This window comes from Danio rerio, chromosome 5, assembly GCF_052040795.2.
Source record: "Danio rerio strain M-AB ecotype USA chromosome 5, GRCz13ab, whole genome shotgun sequence".
Lineage (NCBI taxonomy): Eukaryota > Metazoa > Chordata > Actinopteri > Cypriniformes > Danionidae > Danio > Danio rerio.
In genome coordinates, this window is record NC_141025.1 from 44,377,574 (window position 1) to 44,395,788 (window position 18,215).

The 18,215-nt window shown below is 36.7% G+C and overlaps 3 protein-coding genes and 1 long non-coding RNA gene across 15 annotated transcripts in view; 1 reads left to right on the plus strand and 3 right to left on the minus strand.

The window, feature by feature from the left end:
- Positions 1–18,215, plus strand: part of rufy3 (RUN and FYVE domain containing 3) — an 881,807-nt gene that overhangs the window by 607,099 nt on the left and 256,493 nt on the right. The gene's annotated exons all lie outside the window — the stretch shown is intronic.
- Positions 1–18,215, minus strand: part of LOC148679708 (uncharacterized) — an 890,299-nt gene that overhangs the window by 212,434 nt on the left and 659,650 nt on the right. The gene's annotated exons all lie outside the window — the stretch shown is intronic.
- On the minus strand, positions 112–9,643 carry LOC147844135 (serine/threonine-protein kinase pim-3-like). 8 transcript variants are annotated; one of them, XM_087253993.1, is made up of 9 exons: positions 7,489–7,571; positions 5,821–5,865; positions 5,321–5,578; positions 5,121–5,203; positions 4,957–5,007; positions 4,512–4,884; positions 4,208–4,387; positions 2,292–2,379; positions 112–299 (listed from the first exon to the last, which is right to left on the minus strand). In XM_087253993.1, exons 2-8 carry the CDS (start codon positions 5,834–5,836, stop codon positions 2,297–2,299), a joined length of 1,044 nt encoding a protein of 347 aa, XP_087110119.1. In that variant the 5' UTR covers positions 5,837–5,865; positions 7,489–7,571; the 3' UTR covers positions 112–299; positions 2,292–2,296. The 8 variants fall into 8 exon arrangements, with proteins under 8 accessions (XP_087110119.1, XP_087110118.1, XP_088507132.1 ...); XM_087253992.1 differs by lacking the exon at positions 7,489–7,571 and adding an exon at positions 6,925–7,112; XM_087253988.1 differs by lacking the exons at positions 112–299; positions 2,292–2,379; positions 7,489–7,571 and adding exons at positions 3,753–3,942; positions 4,040–4,135; positions 6,925–7,239.
- Positions 7,489–13,511, minus strand: LOC147844136 (serine/threonine-protein kinase pim-3-like). 5 transcript variants are annotated; one of them, XM_087253971.1, is made up of 8 exons: positions 13,105–13,511; positions 12,605–12,862; positions 12,405–12,487; positions 12,241–12,291; positions 11,796–12,168; positions 11,492–11,671; positions 9,576–9,663; positions 7,489–7,581 (listed from the first exon to the last, which is right to left on the minus strand). In XM_087253971.1, exons 1-7 carry the CDS (start codon positions 13,118–13,120, stop codon positions 9,581–9,583), a joined length of 1,044 nt encoding a protein of 347 aa, XP_087110097.1. In that variant the 5' UTR covers positions 13,121–13,511; the 3' UTR covers positions 7,489–7,581; positions 9,576–9,580. The 5 variants fall into 5 exon arrangements, with proteins under 5 accessions (XP_087110097.1, XP_087110096.1, XP_087110095.1 ...); XM_087253969.1 differs by lacking the exons at positions 7,489–7,581; positions 9,576–9,663 and adding exons at positions 10,272–11,226; positions 11,324–11,419; XM_087253970.1 differs by lacking the exon at positions 7,489–7,581 and having other exon boundaries at positions 9,440–9,663.

The following is an 18,215-nucleotide window of genomic DNA, read 5'->3' on the forward strand; positions in this document are numbered from 1 at the left end:
CCAGTTTACAGTAGTAAAAATATATCAAAGTTAATTAAAGTAAACATATTAAAGGTAAACAGGTTTCTATTTTTTGAATGTAGTTAAAAATTATTTATAAAGTGAATAATATGATTAATAATATGATTCATTTATTATATTGATATACATTTTTTATATTAAATTATCCCTGGGTCATAAAGGATTCTGCTTGCAGCCTACAGTACATCAGCTTTCAGGCTCAGTGCTGTGTTTCTTCTTCTTCTTCTTGGTCTTTACTGACGCTCCTGGTGCAGTGATGTTGCAGTTGCTGTGAAAAGCTAGGCGAGAACACAAACCACAAGTGTTTTTATTCAGGCATGCAACAGACTGAATGTCCTAAAACTGTTTGTGGTCAAGCTGGTGATCTTGCATGCTCAATACACACATCAATGCATGAGATAAACTGTGGTTAGAAAAAAACAGAAATAAGAAAAGTAAGAAAATATTTAGTGCACGCTGCAGCTGTAAATGTTGCTTTTAATATTTTCATGACTTGGAATTGATGAGAAACTGAAGATGCAAAAGTCTGATTTATTAAAATACGTGCCATGAATCAGAGACAGTGTAAACAGCACACAACTGAGGTTTGATTTATTTAAAGAAGAGCAGAGCAATGCAACATGTACGAGTGCAACATTCAACATTTAAACCAAATTGTAATAATCATTCAACAAAATTTCCTTTCATAAAGCAAATCCATCTGCTGTATTTCCTATTATCTTTTAATTTCTACATTAGACCTTCTTTAGTTGTTGAGAAATGACAGTATCCTGTTCACTGATCAGACACTTATAATGAATTTAATGTGAGAAGAGAGTTTAGTGTGGAGTAAATTCAGCACAATGGACAGCTCCCTGCAGTGCTGAACTGACTGAACCACATCTGCAGGAGGAAATGCTACAGAGATGTTTAATTACTGCTGAATAATTACTGAACAATATTGAATATTGAAAATCTAACCCATCAGTAGTGATTACTAATTAAACATTTATTTTATATATAAATTAAGATAAAAGGCGATTACATAAAAAACCTGTTGGGCTTATTCGCTCTAAGACATGCTTTGATAATCATATTTCTTTTAAAGTAATACGGTTTTGTCAATGTTAATAAAAGGAAACACTGAGTTTGTATAATCATTTCTTTTTGTAATTGAACACTCACTTTACAGCTCTTCATCTCTCAGAAAACTCCCTCATTAAACCAATAGTTGCCCTCGCGCACATTAATCAATACACAAGACTAAAGAAAGCCTAATGGAAAATCTGTGCTTTGTGACAATGATCTAAGAGATTTTATCAGATCAGTGAAGTTTATTTTTCAGTTTGGCTGAAGTGAAAACAGTTTTTGATAAAAACAAACAAAAAATTAAGCACATTATTATTAGCCCTGTAAGATTTTTTTTTTTTTTTTTTTTTGGCTACAGAACCAAACACTGTTGTCCTATGATTTGCCTAAATTAAACTAACTTTAGTTAACCTAATTAACCCAGTTAAGCCTTTAAACTGCACTTTAAGCTGAATACTAGTGTCTTGTAAAATAACTATTAAAATATTGTGTCATGAGTTATTAGAGATTATTTATTTAACATATTATGTTTAAAAATGTGTTGCAAAAGATATTTTCTCAATTAAACCGTGCTGGGGAATTATTTAATCATTCATTACACTCAGAATAATTTATTTCAAGTGTTTATTTCAGTTCATTTTGATGATTATGGATTACAGCTAATATTAGTGTCAATTATAGTTTATCTCTTCATAATATAGCTGTGCTTTAATGATAAGTTTACATGTTTACCTAAAGTTTTATTATTTTAATATTATTTGAATGAATTTTATCGATAATTAATGCAAAGTCCTGCAAATAATTAAGCAACACAATCCTGCAGCCATAGTCCGACTTCAAATACAGAAATAATGTATATTTAATAAAGTATATTAGTAAAATAAGTGTTTATAATTAGTTTTTAAAGTGTATCTTAGTTTCTAATAATACTTTAAATTAAATTAACAGCAAATTCATTATATTTTGTAAAACGATGATTTATAGTGTATTTAATATTAGAATCTTTAACTTCTGATTTTCCAACCACTTTTAGCAAATTCATCCGTGTTAAACTCATATTTTTCATTATTGTGTGTAATCAGTAAAGATAAAATAAAATGAATATAATAACTAAATATATATTCACTTTAATAATGGCCTGTTGTTCATTTTAGAGCAAGAGTCTCCTTGTGCTGAACGGTTTAACAGCACCTCCACATCACCTGCATCAGAGTGTGTTTTCTGCTGGAATCTGCTGTTCGGTGTGTGTTCGGTGTGTGTTCTCCTCTTCTCCATCTGCGTCTACTGCCTCTGTCAGAAGAAAACTACAGGTCATCAGCTATTCGTAAAAAATGTATATCTCAAATTATAAAATGTAAATTATTCTTATCTTTTGTTAAGTTTCTGTAGGTTCTGGGGCTGAGAACAGACATGTTGAGGTACAGTATGAGCACATTTTGAGAATAATTTTAATATATATTATTCGCAATAGTTTAGCAGCAACATAAATTACATCAATATAATATAATATATTTATTTGTTTATTTATTTGTTTCTTATTTTAATTAAATATATTCTGTTTCAGGCTGGTGATGAAGTGTGTTATGCTTCATTAGACATGCCTTCCACACAGCAACAAAGGCAGAGGAATGAAAGAGCTCAGAGTTCAGACTTCAGTATTTATTCTAATGTCAGAACCAGCAGAATGTAAAGTAGAGTAAACTAAAGTCATTGTTCTTTAGTAGAAATATGATTCAAAAGAGTGTTAATGACAATGTTCTGGCATCTGCATCCTATTTTCATTGATTCTAATATTGTAAGTTTTTAATGATTAAAAATGTAAATACATTTAAGAAAGGTTAAATGTTTTTTTCAGAATATTTGACTTGCAGTCTCAGAAAGGACTCAGTGTTGTTTCTGGGTCTCTCAGTTTAATATAATTTAAGCCAATCACATGAGTGCATATGCAGTAGTACTCCCAGCTAAAACTGAAGTTCTTAAACTCTTTTCATGCCACAAAACAAACATCTCCCTGCTACAACAACAGAAATGTAGAATGCAAATGTACATCTAACAGAGCTCTGAACATTCCTAATATTAAAAAAACAAAAAACTAGGTCTTAGATCATCAGATGTGTACACCATTTCAGAGGTTTTACTGCTACTGTGGGCAAATTACCACAACAACTCCACCAAAACTTATATATTATAGATCTATAAGATCATTTAATGGAATAACAACCAAAACAATATTTCATCACACCTTTAGCCTCAGTCAGTAGAGCTGCAATCTTCATTTTAAAACCATTATGAAAACCTCCATTAAGAGGACTTAAATGGATAGTTCACCCCAAAATAACAATTCTGTATCATTAACTCCCTTTCACTTGCTCCAAACCTGTTTGAGTTTCTTTATTCTGTTCAATACAAAAGAAGATATTTTGAAGAAAGCTGAAAAGCTGTACCCATTGACTTGTTTGTTTTTGCTACTATGAAAGTCAACGGTTACAGGTTTTCAGCTTCTTCAAAACATTTTATTTTGTGCAAAACAGAAAACAAGAAACTCTTAAAGATTTGAAACCGCTTGAGTTTGAGTAAACAGTGAGTAAATCTGGATTTCTGTGTGAACTCTCCCTTTATTTGAGCTCTCTCCAGTCACTCTAGGAAGACACTACACCTGGATTATTTGTCTAAATAATACGTTTATTATTAAAATCCCTATTAACATTAAAGTCATCTGAAGCGGTGGCTTAGTGCAGGTAAAGGGGCCCCGGCCCTGGGTGAGTCGGCCATTAGTTAGTGAGGTGCCCACTCCTCATTCTGCAGGTGATCAGGAAGCAGTTCTCTGCACTTCCTGTGTGACTCCTGCTCACCCTACACAAATCATTAAGATCATTAATCCAGACTGACCCTAACAACACAATCAAAGCCATGAGTGCGTCACTCAGATAAGTGTCAAGTCACTGGCCACCTGTTCACTGTAACCAGGGATGGCGCTCAATATCGTCCAAACTGGGCCGATCAGCCGCCGCTGGACTGAGACACCAGCCAATCAGCTGACGGCACTCTGATACACACAACACCGTGTTCAGAAACACAGAGCAACACACTTCTGCTGATCTCTCAGTGAGTCTCTTACCTGTTGACAGAGTTATGGGGAAGGTCAGTTTGCTCCTGGACGTGACCCTCAGTGAGCCTCCGAAGGGGAAACGGTTGCACAGGATGTTGAAGAGGGTCACTCCCACTGACCACACCGTAGCTGGACCCGCATGGTAGCGCTGTCTGCAGAACCACTCAGGTGGAGCGTATTGAATCGTTCCTGAGAGACACAAGGAGACACAAACACCCGTTCAAAACACTCCAGCACACACAAATTCCCTTTGGTGGATCATCAAAAGCTCACAAACATCCACAGAGTGTTTCCTTCTGCAACACAAACCCACCTGCGAAGTATTTGTAGGCCGAGCGCTTGAGCAGATCTCCACAGCCGAAGTCCAGCAGCTTGATGTCCTGGGACTCTGTGGAGATCAGCAGGTTCTCTGGCTTGACGTCCCGGTGCAGGACTCCGCGGCTCTCGCAGTGTTTCAGAGCCGCGATCAGCTGCACCAGCACTTTCTTGGCCAGACCCTCATCCAGACAGCCGTTCTCCTCACAGAAGCTCTGGAGGTCTTGGCAGGGATCCGGACGCTCCAGGATCAGGATGTAGCGTCTGGGACGGTCAAACCAGTCTAGCAGCTGCAGGACGTTGGGGCAGGCAGGAGCTGAATTGACGCGGGTCATCAGTGCCACCTCCAGCGGCAGCCGACCCTGACCTTCCTGCAGGACAAACGATTGGATTCAGAACCCAATGAAACATCAAACACAACAACAGGTTCACACTGAACTCACAACTCTCAGTCTCCTCTGTGTCCGCTCTTTAGACACATACTTGATGGCGACCTGTAGACAGATAAAGCATAATAAATCACACCTGCCTGATCCTCACACATCACATTTACTGAGATCAGGATTTCTAAAGGCTGTTTGAATGAAGAGCGGAGAAAACGACTTACTGGCAGTCCATCAGACCTGCGCATCCCAGCAAACACAGAGCCAAATCCACCGTCTCCCAGCAGTGGGCCCTTTGCATACGCGTCTGCAACACAGAGGAGCAGTAGAAATGTGTGTTCAAAGAAAACATGCAGCAGTAGAGAAAACTGTAAAAGAGCATTACTGAAACATCATCATCACTTCTTCAAAAAGCCATTCTGACCTCTGCGAGAGCGTTTGAGAGCTCTTCTAGATGAGGTGGACGGACGTTCATCTTCTGGTGTTTGCTGGCTGCCGCTCTGCCGCTTCCTCTTCCTGTTACCCTGATCTGTGGACACAGATTTGGCCAACAGGGAAGGCAGAGGTGCGAGAAATCCATCAAGCTCTTGGCTCACGGTCTGGGTTTCACCATCACCATCATGTGTCCTGACGTCCTGAACAGCTGCCTGGATGAAAGCAGAACTCCTGGATCTGGAGCGGCCTGAGACAACGACAACAACAACAACAACATATCACGTTTATTATAAGATTATAAGAATTAATCAACAATTAACTTTAGTAGCTGCATCTACAGAGAATAAAAGACATCTGATCACTTATATCGGGGAACAGTTGTGTTGAAATGGGTTCATTTGTACCAGTTTATTTACATCACATTTCCCCAAACATTACACAACATCATATCATGATTGATCATAAACAAATAAAAACTAAAACACTCACTGCGGTTTTCACCCATCTGACAAACTCCTCCAAACTCCAGCAAACCTGAAAACAAGAACAAAGATCAAATATCAATAAAAATGTCAATAAAAACAAGATCAAAATCAAAATAAACACAACAAAAGAGCAACAAAACGTGTCAAAAGGAATAATTTCAGCTCTGAGCGTCGATCTCCTTGTAAAATAAAAGTCTTCTGTCAGAAATTCTCTGGTCTCCTTGAAGAATCGCAGTATCAGCACAGTAATCCTCAGCAAATGTCTCAGAAATTCGCCTCTCCTCAATCAACAGATAGCGGCGAGTCTCGGTGTTTATATATGGAGTCAAATCATACCACGCGTTGCTATAGCAACCACAATTTGAATCGCCAATCTGAATCACGTGAGTAAACGATTCATCTCATCTCAACATATAAATAATAAATAATTAATAATAATAATAAACATAGTTAAAATAATAATAATAATAATAATAATGAAGTTTAAATCAATTAATTTATAATTCACGAAACTTCAATTCAATTCAATTCAGCTTTATTTGTATAGCGCTTTTACAATGTAGATTGTGTCAAAGCAGCTTCACATAAATGGTCATGTAATAATAATGTAGAAACTGTAATAATAATGCTAAATGAGCAAGATTGGTTTGACAAGGTTTGACTTTGTAAAATGTACAGCTATTTAGGAATTAATTAAATTAAAATAATAAAATTAACTCATATATTTTCTATTAGTGGCCCAAGCAATGTAAGTGCATGCTGTTTAATTACACGTACAGTGCTAACTGCTCACGTAGATATTAGGAATATAAGTTAAAAAAAGTTTATTATTGTAAATAATAGAAAGTAAATTAAATCGTTCACAATTTCTATGTCTATGCCTATATTTTACAGTCTATGGTCTACGCACGATTTCAGATCACATGGCCGTTTGTATCATCATCTGGTAGGCTACATGGTTCAGTCATATTTATGTACTTTTCATTTGCTCTTGTTTTCAGATTTAATATTATTAAGTTTTATTAATGTTTTCGTTATTTTGGATGTATGTGAAGGCTTTTTAAGGGACTTTGTGTTCACTCAACGGCTAGAAAGCCCAAAAGTTCACCTGCCGAATGAGTTCCCGCGTCTGACCACAAGATGGCGTCCACAGCAGAAAGGTGCAAGTTTATAAATACATTATTTCTGTTTGTATGAATCTAAATAGCTGTTTTCATCACTAATATACAGCTTTCAATAAGCTAAATTACTGTCACAAGGTCTGTAATGACAATTAGCTTGTACATTTGCTAGAATTTTCCTAACCGATCTAGCCTTGTTCATTTATATTAAAACAAAAAAAGATTGTATTAAATTCAGAAAAACATCTCTCGTTTGTCATTACGTTTGATGATTTGATGTGATTTGAGCTTCTGAACTTCTGTTAAGGGTGCAAAGTCTGCCTTGAAGCGGCCTGATTTTATACACCAGTTTACAGTAGTAAAAATATATCAAAGTTAATTAAAGTAAACATATTAAAGGTAAACAGGTTTCTATTTTTTGAATGTAGTTAAAAATTATTTATAAAGTGAATAATATGATTAATAATATGATTCATTTATTATATTGATATACATTTTTTATATTAAATTATCCCTGGGTCATAAAGGATTCTGCTTGCAGCCTACAGTACATCAGCTTTCAGGCTCAGTGCTGTGTTTCTTCTTCTTCTTCTTGGTCTTTACTGACGCTCCTGGTGCAGTGATGTTGCAGTTGCTGTGAAAAGCTAGGCGAGAACACAAACCACAAGTGTTTTTATTCAGGCATGCAACAGACTGAATGTCCTAAAACTGTTTGTGGTCAAGCTGGTGATCTTGCATGCTCAATACACACATCAATGCATGAGATAAACTGTGGTTAGAAAAAAACAGAAATAAGAAAAGTAAGAAAATATTTAGTGCACGCTGCAGCTGTAAATGTTGCTTTTAATATTTTCATGACTTGGAATTGATGAGAAACTGAAGATGCAAAAGTCTGATTTATTAAAATACGTGCCATGAATCAGAGACAGTGTAAACAGCACACAACTGAGGTTTGATTTATTTAAAGAAGAGCAGAGCAATGCAACATGTACGAGTGCAACATTCAACATTTAAACCAAATTGTAATAATCATTCAACAAAATTTCCTTTCATAAAGCAAATCCATCTGCTGTATTTCCTATTATCTTTTAATTTCTACATTAGACCTTCTTTAGTTGTTGAGAAATGACAGTATCCTGTTCACTGATCAGACACTTATAATGAATTTAATGTGAGAAGAGAGTTTAGTGTGGAGTAAATTCAGCACAATGGACAGCTCCCTGCAGTGCTGAACTGACTGAACCACATCTGCAGGAGGAAATGCTACAGAGATGTTTAATTACTGCTGAATAATTACTGAACAATATTGAATATTGAAAATCTAACCCATCAGTAGTGATTACTAATTAAACATTTATTTTATATATAAATTAAGATAAAAGGCGATTACATAAAAAACCTGTTGGGCTTATTCGCTCTAAGACATGCTTTGATAATCATATTTCTTTTAAAGTAATACGGTTTTGTCAATGTTAATAAAAGGAAACACTGAGTTTGTATAATCATTTCTTTTTGTAATTGAACACTCACTTTACAGCTCTTCATCTCTCAGAAAACTCCCTCATTAAACCAATAGTTGCCCTCGCGCACATTAATCAATACACAAGACTAAAGAAAGCCTAATGGAAAATCTGTGCTTTGTGACAATGATCTAAGAGATCTTATCAGATCAGTGAAGTTTATTTTTCAGTTTGGCTGAAGTGAAAACAGTTTTTGATAAAAACAAACAAAAAATTAAGCACATTATTATTAGCCCTGTAAGATTTTTATTTATTTTTTATTTTTTGGCTACAGAACCAAACACTGTTGTCCTATGATTTGCCTAAATTAAACTAACTTTAGTTAACCTAATTAACCCAGTTAAGCCTTTAAACTGCACTTTAAGCTGAATACTAGTGTCTTGTAAAATAACTATTAAAATATTGTGTCATGAGTTATTAGAGATTATTTATTTAACATATTATGTTTAAAAATGTGTTGCAAAAGATATTTTCTCAATTAAACCGTGCTGGGGAATTATTTAATCATTCATTACACTCAGAATAATTTATTTCAAGTGTTTATTTCAGTTCATTTTGATGATTATGGATTACAGCTAATATTAGTGTCAATTATAGTTTATCTCTTCATAATATAGCTGTGCTTTAATGATAAGTTTACATGTTTACCTAAAGTTTTATTATTTTAATATTATTTGAATGAATTTTATCGATAATTAATGCAAAGTCCTGCAAATAATTAAGCAACACAATCCTGCAGCCATAGTCCGACTTCAAATACAGAAATAATGTATATTTAATAAAGTATATTAGTAAAATAAGTGTTTATAATTAGTTTTTAAAGTGTATCTTAGTTTCTAATAATACTTTAAATTAAATTAACAGCAAATTCATTATATTTTGTAAAACGATGATTTATAGTGTATTTAATATTAGAATCTTTAACTTCTGATTTTCCAACCTCTTTTAGCAAATTCATCCGTGTTAAACTCATATTTTTCATTATTGTGTGTAATCAGTAAAGATAAAATAAAATGAATATAATAACTAAATATATATTCACTTTAATAATGGCCTGTTGTTCATTTTAGAGCAAGAGTCTCCTTGTGCTGAACGGTTTAACAGCACCTCCACATCACCTGCATCAGAGTGTGTTTTCTGCTGGAATCTGCTGTTCAGTGTGTGTTCGGTGTGTGTTCTCCTCTTCTCCATCTGCGTCTACTGCCTCTGTCAGAAGAAAACTACAGGTCATCAGCTATTCGTAAAAAATGTATATCTCAAATTATAAAATGTAAATTATTCTTATCTTTTGTTAAGTTTCTGTAGGTTCTGGGGCTGAGAACAGACATGTTGAGGTACAGTATGAGCACATTTTGAGAATAATTTTAATATATATTATTCGCAATAGTTTAGCAGCAACATAAATTACATCAATATAATGTAATATATTTATTTGTTTATTTATTTGTTTATTATTTTAATTAAATATATTCTGTTTCAGGCTGGTGATGAAGTGTGTTATGCTTCATTAGACATGCCTTCCACACAGCAACAAAGGCAGAGGAATGAAAGAGCTCAGAGTTCAGACTTCAGTATTTATTCTAATGTCAGAACCAGCAGAATGTAAAGTAGAGTAAACTAAAGTCATTGTTCTTTAGTAGAAATATGATTCAAAAGAGTGTTAATGACAATGTTCTGGCATCTGCATCCTATTTTCATTGATTCTAATATTGTAAGTTTTTAATGATTAAAAATGTAAATACATTTAAGAAAGGTTAAATGTTTTTTTCAGAATATTTGACTTGCAGTCTCGGAAAGGACTCAGTGTTGTTTCTGGGTCTCTCAGTTTAATATAATTTAAGCCAATCACATGAGTGCATATGCAGTAGTACTCCCAGCTAAAACTGAAGTTCTTAAACTCTTTTCATGCCACAAAACAAACATCTCCCTGCTACAACAACAGAAATGTAGAATGCAAATGTACATCTAACAGAGCTCTGAACATTCCTAATATTAAAAAAACAAAAAACTAGGTCTTAGATCATCAGATGTGTACACCATTTCAGAGGTTTTACTGCTACTGTGGGCAAATTACCACAACAACTCCACCAAAACTTATATATTATAGATCTATAAGATCATTTAATGGAATAACAACCAAAACAATATTTCATCACACCTTTAGCCTCAGTCAGTAGAGCTGCAATCTTCATTTTAAAACCATTATGAAAACCTCCATTAAGAGGACTTAAATGGATAGTTCACCCCAAAATAACAATTCTGTATCATTAACTCCCTTTCACTTGCTCCAAACCTGTTTGAGTTTCTTTATTCTGTTCAATACAAAAGAAGATATTTTGAAGAAAGCTGAAAAGCTGTACCCATTGACTTGTTTGTTTTTGCTACTATGAAAGTCAACGGTTACAGGTTTTCAGCTTCTTCAAAACATTTTATTTTGTGCAAAACAGAAAACAAGAAACTCTTAAAGATTTGAAACCGCTTGAGTTTGAGTAAACAGTGAGTAAATCTGGATTTCTGTGTGAACTCTCCCTTTATTTGAGCTCTCTCCAGTCACTCTAGGAAGACACTACACCTGGATTATTTGTCTAAATAATACGTTTATTATTAAAATCCCTATTAACATTAAAGTCATCTGAAGCGGTGGCTTAGTGCAGGTAAAGGGGCCCCGGCCCTGGGTGAGTCGGCCATTAGTTAGTGAGGTGCCCACTCCTCATTCTGCAGGTGATCAGGAAGCAGTTCTCTGCACTTCCTGTGTGACTCCTGCTCACCCTACACAAATCATTAAGATCATTAATCCAGACTGACCCTAACAACACAATCAAAGCCATGAGTGCGTCACTCAGATAAGTGTCAAGTCACTGGCCACCTGTTCACTGTAACCAGGGATGGCGCTCAATATCGTCCAAACTGGGCCGATCAGCCGCCGCTGGACTGAGACACCAGCCAATCAGCTGACGGCACTCTGATACACACAACACCGTGTTCAGAAACACAGAGCAACACACTTCTGCTGATCTCTCAGTGAGTCTCTTACCTGTTGACAGAGTTATGGGGAAGGTCAGTTTGCTCCTGGACGTGACCCTCAGTGAGCCTCCGAAGGGGAAACGGTTGCACAGGATGTTGAAGAGGGTCACTCCCACTGACCACACCGTAGCTGGACCCGCATGGTAGCGCTGTCTGCAGAACCACTCAGGTGGAGCGTATTGAATCGTTCCTGAGAGACACAAGGAGACACAAACACCCGTTCAAAACACTCCAGCACACACAAATTCCCTTTGGTGGATCATCAAAAGCTCACAAACATCCACAGAGTGTTTCCTTCTGCAACACAAACCCACCTGCGAAGTATTTGTAGGCCGAGCGCTTGAGCAGATCTCCACAGCCGAAGTCCAGCAGCTTGATGTCCTGGGACTCTGTGGAGATCAGCAGGTTCTCTGGCTTGACGTCCCGGTGCAGGACTCCGCGGCTCTCGCAGTGTTTCAGAGCCGCGATCAGCTGCACCAGCACTTTCTTGGCCAGACCCTCATCCAGACAGCCGTTCTCCTCACAGAAGCTCTGGAGGTCTTGGCAGGGATCCGGACGCTCCAGGATCAGGATGTAGCGTCTGGGACGGTCAAACCAGTCTAGCAGCTGCAGGACGTTGGGGCAGGCAGGAGCTGAATTGACGCGGGTCATCAGTGCCACCTCCAGCGGCAGCCGACCCTGACCTTCCTGCAGGACAAACGATTGGATTCAGAACCCAATGAAACATCAAACACAACAACAGGTTCACACTGAACTCACAACTCTCAGTCTCCTCTGTGTCCGCTCTTTAGACACATACTTGATGGCGACCTGTAGACAGATAAAGCATAATAAATCACACCTGCCTGATCCTCACACATCACATTTACTGAGATCAGGATTTCTAAAGGCTGTTTGAATGAAGAGCGGAGAAAACGACTTACTGGCAGTCCATCAGACCTGCGCATCCCAGCAAACACAGAGCCAAATCCACCGTCTCCCAGCAGTGGGCCCTTTGCATACGCGTCTGCAACACAGAGGAGCAGTAGAAATGTGTGTTCAAAGAAAACATGCAGCAGTAGAGAAAACTGTAAAAGAGCATTACTGAAACATCATCATCACTTCTTCAAAAAGCCATTCTGACCTCTGCGAGAGCGTTTGAGAGCTCTTCTAGATGAGGTGGACGGACGTTCATCTTCTGGTGTTTGCTGGCTGCCGCTCTGCCGCTTCCTCTTCCTGTTACCCTGATCTGTGGACACAGATTTGGCCAACAGGGAAGGCAGAGGTGCGAGAAATCCATCAAGCTCTTGGCTCACGGTCTGGGTTTCACCATCACCATCATGTGTCCTGACGTCCTGAACAGCTGCCTGGATGAAAGCAGAACTCCTGGATCTGGAGCGGCCTGAGACAACGACAACAACAACAACAACATATCACGTTTATTATAAGATTATAAGAATTAATCAACAATTAACTTTAGTAGCTGCATCTACAGAGAATAAAAGACATCTGATCACTTATATCGGGGAACAGTTGTGTTGAAATGGGTTCATTTGTACCAGTTTATTTACATCACATTTCCCCAAACATTACACAACATCATATCATGATTGATCATAAACAAATAAAAACTAAAACACTCACTGCGGTTTTCACCCATCTGACAAACTCCTCCAAACTCCAGCAAACCTGAAAACAAGAACAAAGATCAAATATCAATAAAAATGTCAATAAAAACAAGATCAAAATCAAAATAAACACAACAAAAGAGCAACAAAACGTGTCAAAAGGAATAATTTCAGCTCTGAGCGTCGATCTCCTTGTAAAATAAAAGTCTTCTGTCAGAAATTCTCTGGTCTCCTTGAAGAATCGCAGTATCAGCACAGTAATCCTCAGCAAATGTCTCAGAAATTCGCCTCTCCTCAATCAACAGATAGCGGCGAGTCTCGGTGTTTATATATGGAGTCAAATCATACCACGCGTTGCTATAGCAACCACAATTTGAATCGCCAATCTGAATCACGTGAGTAAACGATTCATCTCATCTCAACATATAAATAATAAATAATTAATAATAATAATAATAAACATAGTTAAAATAATAATAATAATAATAATAATAATAATAATGAAGTTTAAATCAATTAATTTATAATTCACGAAACTTCAATTCAATTCAATTCAGCTTTATTTGTATAGCGCTTTTACAATGTAGATTGTGTCAAAGCAGCTTCACATAAATGGTCATGTAATAATAATGTAGAAACTGTAATAATAATGCTAAATGAGCAAGATTGGTTTGACAAGGTTTGACTTTGTAAAATGTACAGCTATTTAGGAATTAATTAAATTAAAATAATAAAATTAACTCATATATTTTCTATTAGTGGCCCAAGCAATGTAAGTGCATGCTGTTTAATTACACGTACAGTGCTAACTGCTCACGTAGATATTAGGAATATAAGTTAAAAAAAGTTTATTATTGTAAATAATAGAAAGTAAATTAAATCGTTCACAATTTCTATGTCTATGCCTATATTTTACAGTCTATGGTCTACGCACGATTTCAGATCGCATCATGTCACTGAGCTGCATCAGGCCACATCACCTCATCCACATTGCAAGCTATTCTGTCTTTTGCCAGGCACTGCAAGAAAAACACCTTGTGTTTTGTTCCTTGAGTGTATGGTTTTGCTAATTGTGGGAAAAGTTTAATTTTAAATATGTTAGCGATCATGAAAAACTGTAAAAAGTGGTTACTCTTGGTGGTGAACCACTCTCTGATTTGGTTTATTCTCTGGAAGCGGACATTGTCCCAAATGATCAAATAAATGTGATGTGCGGGCCCAGGATTGTGTTATCGGTGGTCCAGTAAAATGTCTCATTAGCTCCTCTAGGAAAAGTGAGAAGACATTGGGTGTTGTAAGACTCAGGGACAGCATGCCGGTGAACAAGCCCCTCCGAACCCATGGCAGCACAAAGAGTATTATTCACATGGTCAATGACTGTTGCTTGCAGCTTGTCCTTACAGTTTTTCTTGTTTGCTTTGATGCAGCCGTCAACTAAAACTCCACATTTTCAAAACAGTTAACACACAGGCCTAAACAGCGGCACTCATGGTCAAAATGAAACATTATGCTTGCAAAACACATATACCGTGCCAAAACATTTAAAATATGCAACAAAAGCTAGTTTTACCTTCAAACAACACAACTTGCAAGCAAGTATATGAGCTCTTTCAATTATTCATTAGACAATGGACAACAAAAAACAAAATACAGAACTGTGAATTCTATTTGGGCTGTCAAATTTGCCTTTTTGCAAATAATTGGATTCAGAATAAGAAATGCTTTGATTAAACTTATATTGAAAACTGAAATACCGTAAAAAAAAAGAAAAAAATTTAAAAAGAAAAAAGTAAGTAGCAGAAAGAAGAAGAAAAAAGTAATAAAATAATGTAAATATCAGAGAGAACACATGTAAACCAATATACCGTCAAATCTATTAGGAGTATAGGACATAGCCACTATTGACCTCCTCCATCCATGCTGGCACAGAACAACACAGACCTTCCACCATTTTTAATGTTTGTAGACAGATTGCTAAGTGAAGATTTGTGTAAAGGAGTGTGAAATCGGTGCTTCTGTGAATTCATACTGATCTTGGTGGTTTCTAATGGTTAGGAATAGAAGGTTTCTGTTTGGATACTATAGCTAAAACAATGGAGTTTGGACTGCTTGAATGATATCTGTGTAAACTGTTTTGAAAAATGGTGGGGAAAATGTGTCAACCCAATGAGAAATGGTTTACATATTTGCGAGACCGGTCTTCTGCTCTGCTGGGAATGAGAAAATAAAAATGAAGTGGAACCTAGTTTCTTTAACCTGGTCAAAGCAAACAAGAAAAACTGTAAGGATGGTGCGAAGTTGTCTTGCATAGGAGACCTTCTCCTCTCCTGGACCTTTTCCTCTCCCTTGTTGGCCTCCTCTTCTTCCTTGTTGGCGTGCTCCTTATACTCGTTGGCCTACTCCTCTTCTTCTATGGCTACTGTAGCTCTTCTCCCTCCTCTGACTTGAATTCCTCTTCCCTGACTCTGCCTTCATCCATTGTGTTTGTTTGGAATCTTCAGCAAACTGTGCACTCTAAACTTGCTTTTATACGTGGTTACAGCATTAGCAACAAGTGTCTTCAATTTTGAGGCATTGTGTGTAATGAATGACACCAGGGGCCTGTTTCAGAAAGGAGGTTAACTGAAAACTCAGAGTATTTTAACCCTGAAACGAGAGAAACTCTGGGTTTTCCGTTTCAAAATGGCAGGTTTGTTAAACTCTAGAAAAGCAGGGTAAGTCAAGCCTGTTTCTGAAAGAGAGGTAACTTTAACTCAGAGTAAGTTACTGTGGTAACTTACTCTGTGAATCTAACCTGGTCAGAAGCAGGTTTTATTCTCTGAACTCAGAGTTTCTGTCTGTCTCCTCCCTTTTCTTAAAGATGAAGCGGTATTTCTCGCCTTAGCCTTACATCTCCACACACCTATTTTAATGCTCATTTTGGATACGTGCATAAAAACGATTGATAGAAACGTCATGATGCACATAACTTTTTAAAATATGCATAAAAAACATGCATAACTGAGTAGGATAAACTTTTATTCGATAGAAAATGTGCGCATAAACTACGATGGAAACACTTTTACTGAACAAATTACAGTATGTACATTAAAAAAAAGATCATGATCATATGATAATGAAAATGTGTGTAAATGGACAAACCAGCAGGCTGGGCACACTGTAACACGTCTCAAATATTGTTTTAGTCATTCTAAAATGCCTTAACTGTTTCAGTATTAGTGTATATTATTAATTACCTCCGAACGTCTGGTGCGTGTCAAGAGTCTCCGCGTCTCATGGCTTCAGACGCCCCCACGTGTTCATTGTGTTTCAGCATTGTCTTCTGACATCGAGGCACAAGTACATTAATTAGGCTAAATAAACGACGCAGCTTCTTCTACCACAGTAAATTCTGTTTTTACTGTTGATATTTGGTGCCAGTTTAATCAGGAAGTGACAATTTTTTTCTCTTTGACTCGTTGGATGGAATTTTATTCGCATCTTTTATGCAATATTCCAGTTTTGCACATAAACTTATGTAATATATTTGGATGGAAACATAGCTATTGCCTACATTTTAGTCACACACAGAAGAACTGTACTAGAATGGCTTATCCTTTTTTAATAAATAATTAAATTAAATTCACCTTCGACATGCATGTAACTAGATTAATGGGATTATTATTCTTTCTAAAAATTATTTTTAGTACTGCTTACCTTCTAAATGTTATATTAACCTCTATCACTTGATCAATAAAAAAGGCAGACACACAAGTGCACTGTTAAATCATTTAAAACTAATAAATGTATAAAAAAGTTTAGAAAAAAATATAAACGTCACAAATTACATTACTTATTTTATTATACTTAAATATTTAAATACTCAAAAAGTTAAATTAGGCATTATCTTGAGCAGCTGTTTTCCCACGCTAACTGTCTCTTCTTCACTGATGGTTGCTTCTTTTCAAATATATACACACTCATATTTGCTATAACTTTGCATGAGAACATCAAGTTCAGCTGGAGAAAGAAATGGTGATCTCTTTTATAAGATATTGCCATAGTCACTCGTAATGTCTGCGCTCCATTGATAATGCCTTTTTAAAGTCACGGTGCGCGCACTTAACTCTGAGTTGGTCTACTCGAAGTTGATTGACCCAACTCAGATCAGCTGTTCTGAAACCGAAAACTCTGAGTTTTTAATCTCTTGGTAAATCAACTCAGAGTTCAAGTTTAAACTCTGAGTTGTTTGAACCTCCTTACTGAAACAGGCCCCTGGCGTTTAGCTGAAATCAAGACCTTATACAAGTGAGATCTGGCGTTTAGCTGAGATCAAGACCTTTTACAAGTGAGATCTGGCGTTTAGCTGAGATCAAGACCTTATACAAGTGAGATCTGGCGCCTGTCTAAGATCAAGACCTTTTTAATACGTTCGGCTAGCTAACTGCGATTTACTCCCGGGAGGGGGTTGAAATCAGGGGGCTGTACAATTTACTTCCAAAAAGAAGCTGAAATCCAGGCTGTGCGATTTACTTCCAGAAGGAGGTTGAAATCAGGGGCCGGGCGATTCACTTCTAAAAGGAAAGTGAAATTGTGTGCCACGAGAAATAGAGCTGAAAAGCTTAACTTGTCGATTTTAGGTGAAAAATCGAAATCTGTTGGAGACGTCTGACAGATTAATAGGTACCGACAAAGTCCAGGGGAAGTTTTTGCCAGCATGGGGACGTCTCAAAACAAAGTACGAAGATATGATAGACCGGTGTTTTGGAATATGGGAAAAAATTATATGGAAAAAGAAAAAAAGCATGCAAGATATAGGAAAACTAATAAAGTATCACAAGTTTCTGAGGGAAAGGGAATGTTGAGTGTTACTAGGTTAAACAAATTAAGTGAAGTTTTTAAACTAATTTCGAGAGGAGCACGTGATATAATTGACAGCAGCTGGCCACCTATCTACACTCATTAGTTAGCCAATCAGATCTATCCTAACCCACTATAAGTAGCCTAGCTAGACATTACTCCCTTATCTTCGTTTTCCGAAGAAACAAACGACAGATCCGCTCTAGCTCCTCCAAAGTTACTCAAGGACAAAACGGATCCTCCACATCTCATACTATCCTTCAACTACAATACCACACCACCATTACT

Coding starts and splice junctions, on each gene's coding strand:
- LOC147844135 (XM_087253987.1), bottom strand. Junction 4,885..4,956: donor CACAGAGGAGACTGAGAGTT/GTGAGTTCAGTG, acceptor TTTGTCCTGCAG/GAAGGTCAGGGTCGGCTGCC. Junction 4,388..4,511: donor GGCCTACAAATACTTCGCAG/GTGGGTTTGTGT, acceptor TGTGTCTCTCAG/GAACGATTCAATACGCTCCA.
- LOC147844136 (XM_087253968.1), bottom strand. Junction 12,292..12,404: donor GCAGGTCTGATGGACTGCCA/GTAAGTCGTTTT, acceptor ATCTGTCTACAG/GTCGCCATCAAGTATGTGTC. Junction 11,672..11,795: donor GGCCTACAAATACTTCGCAG/GTGGGTTTGTGT, acceptor TGTGTCTCTCAG/GAACGATTCAATACGCTCCA.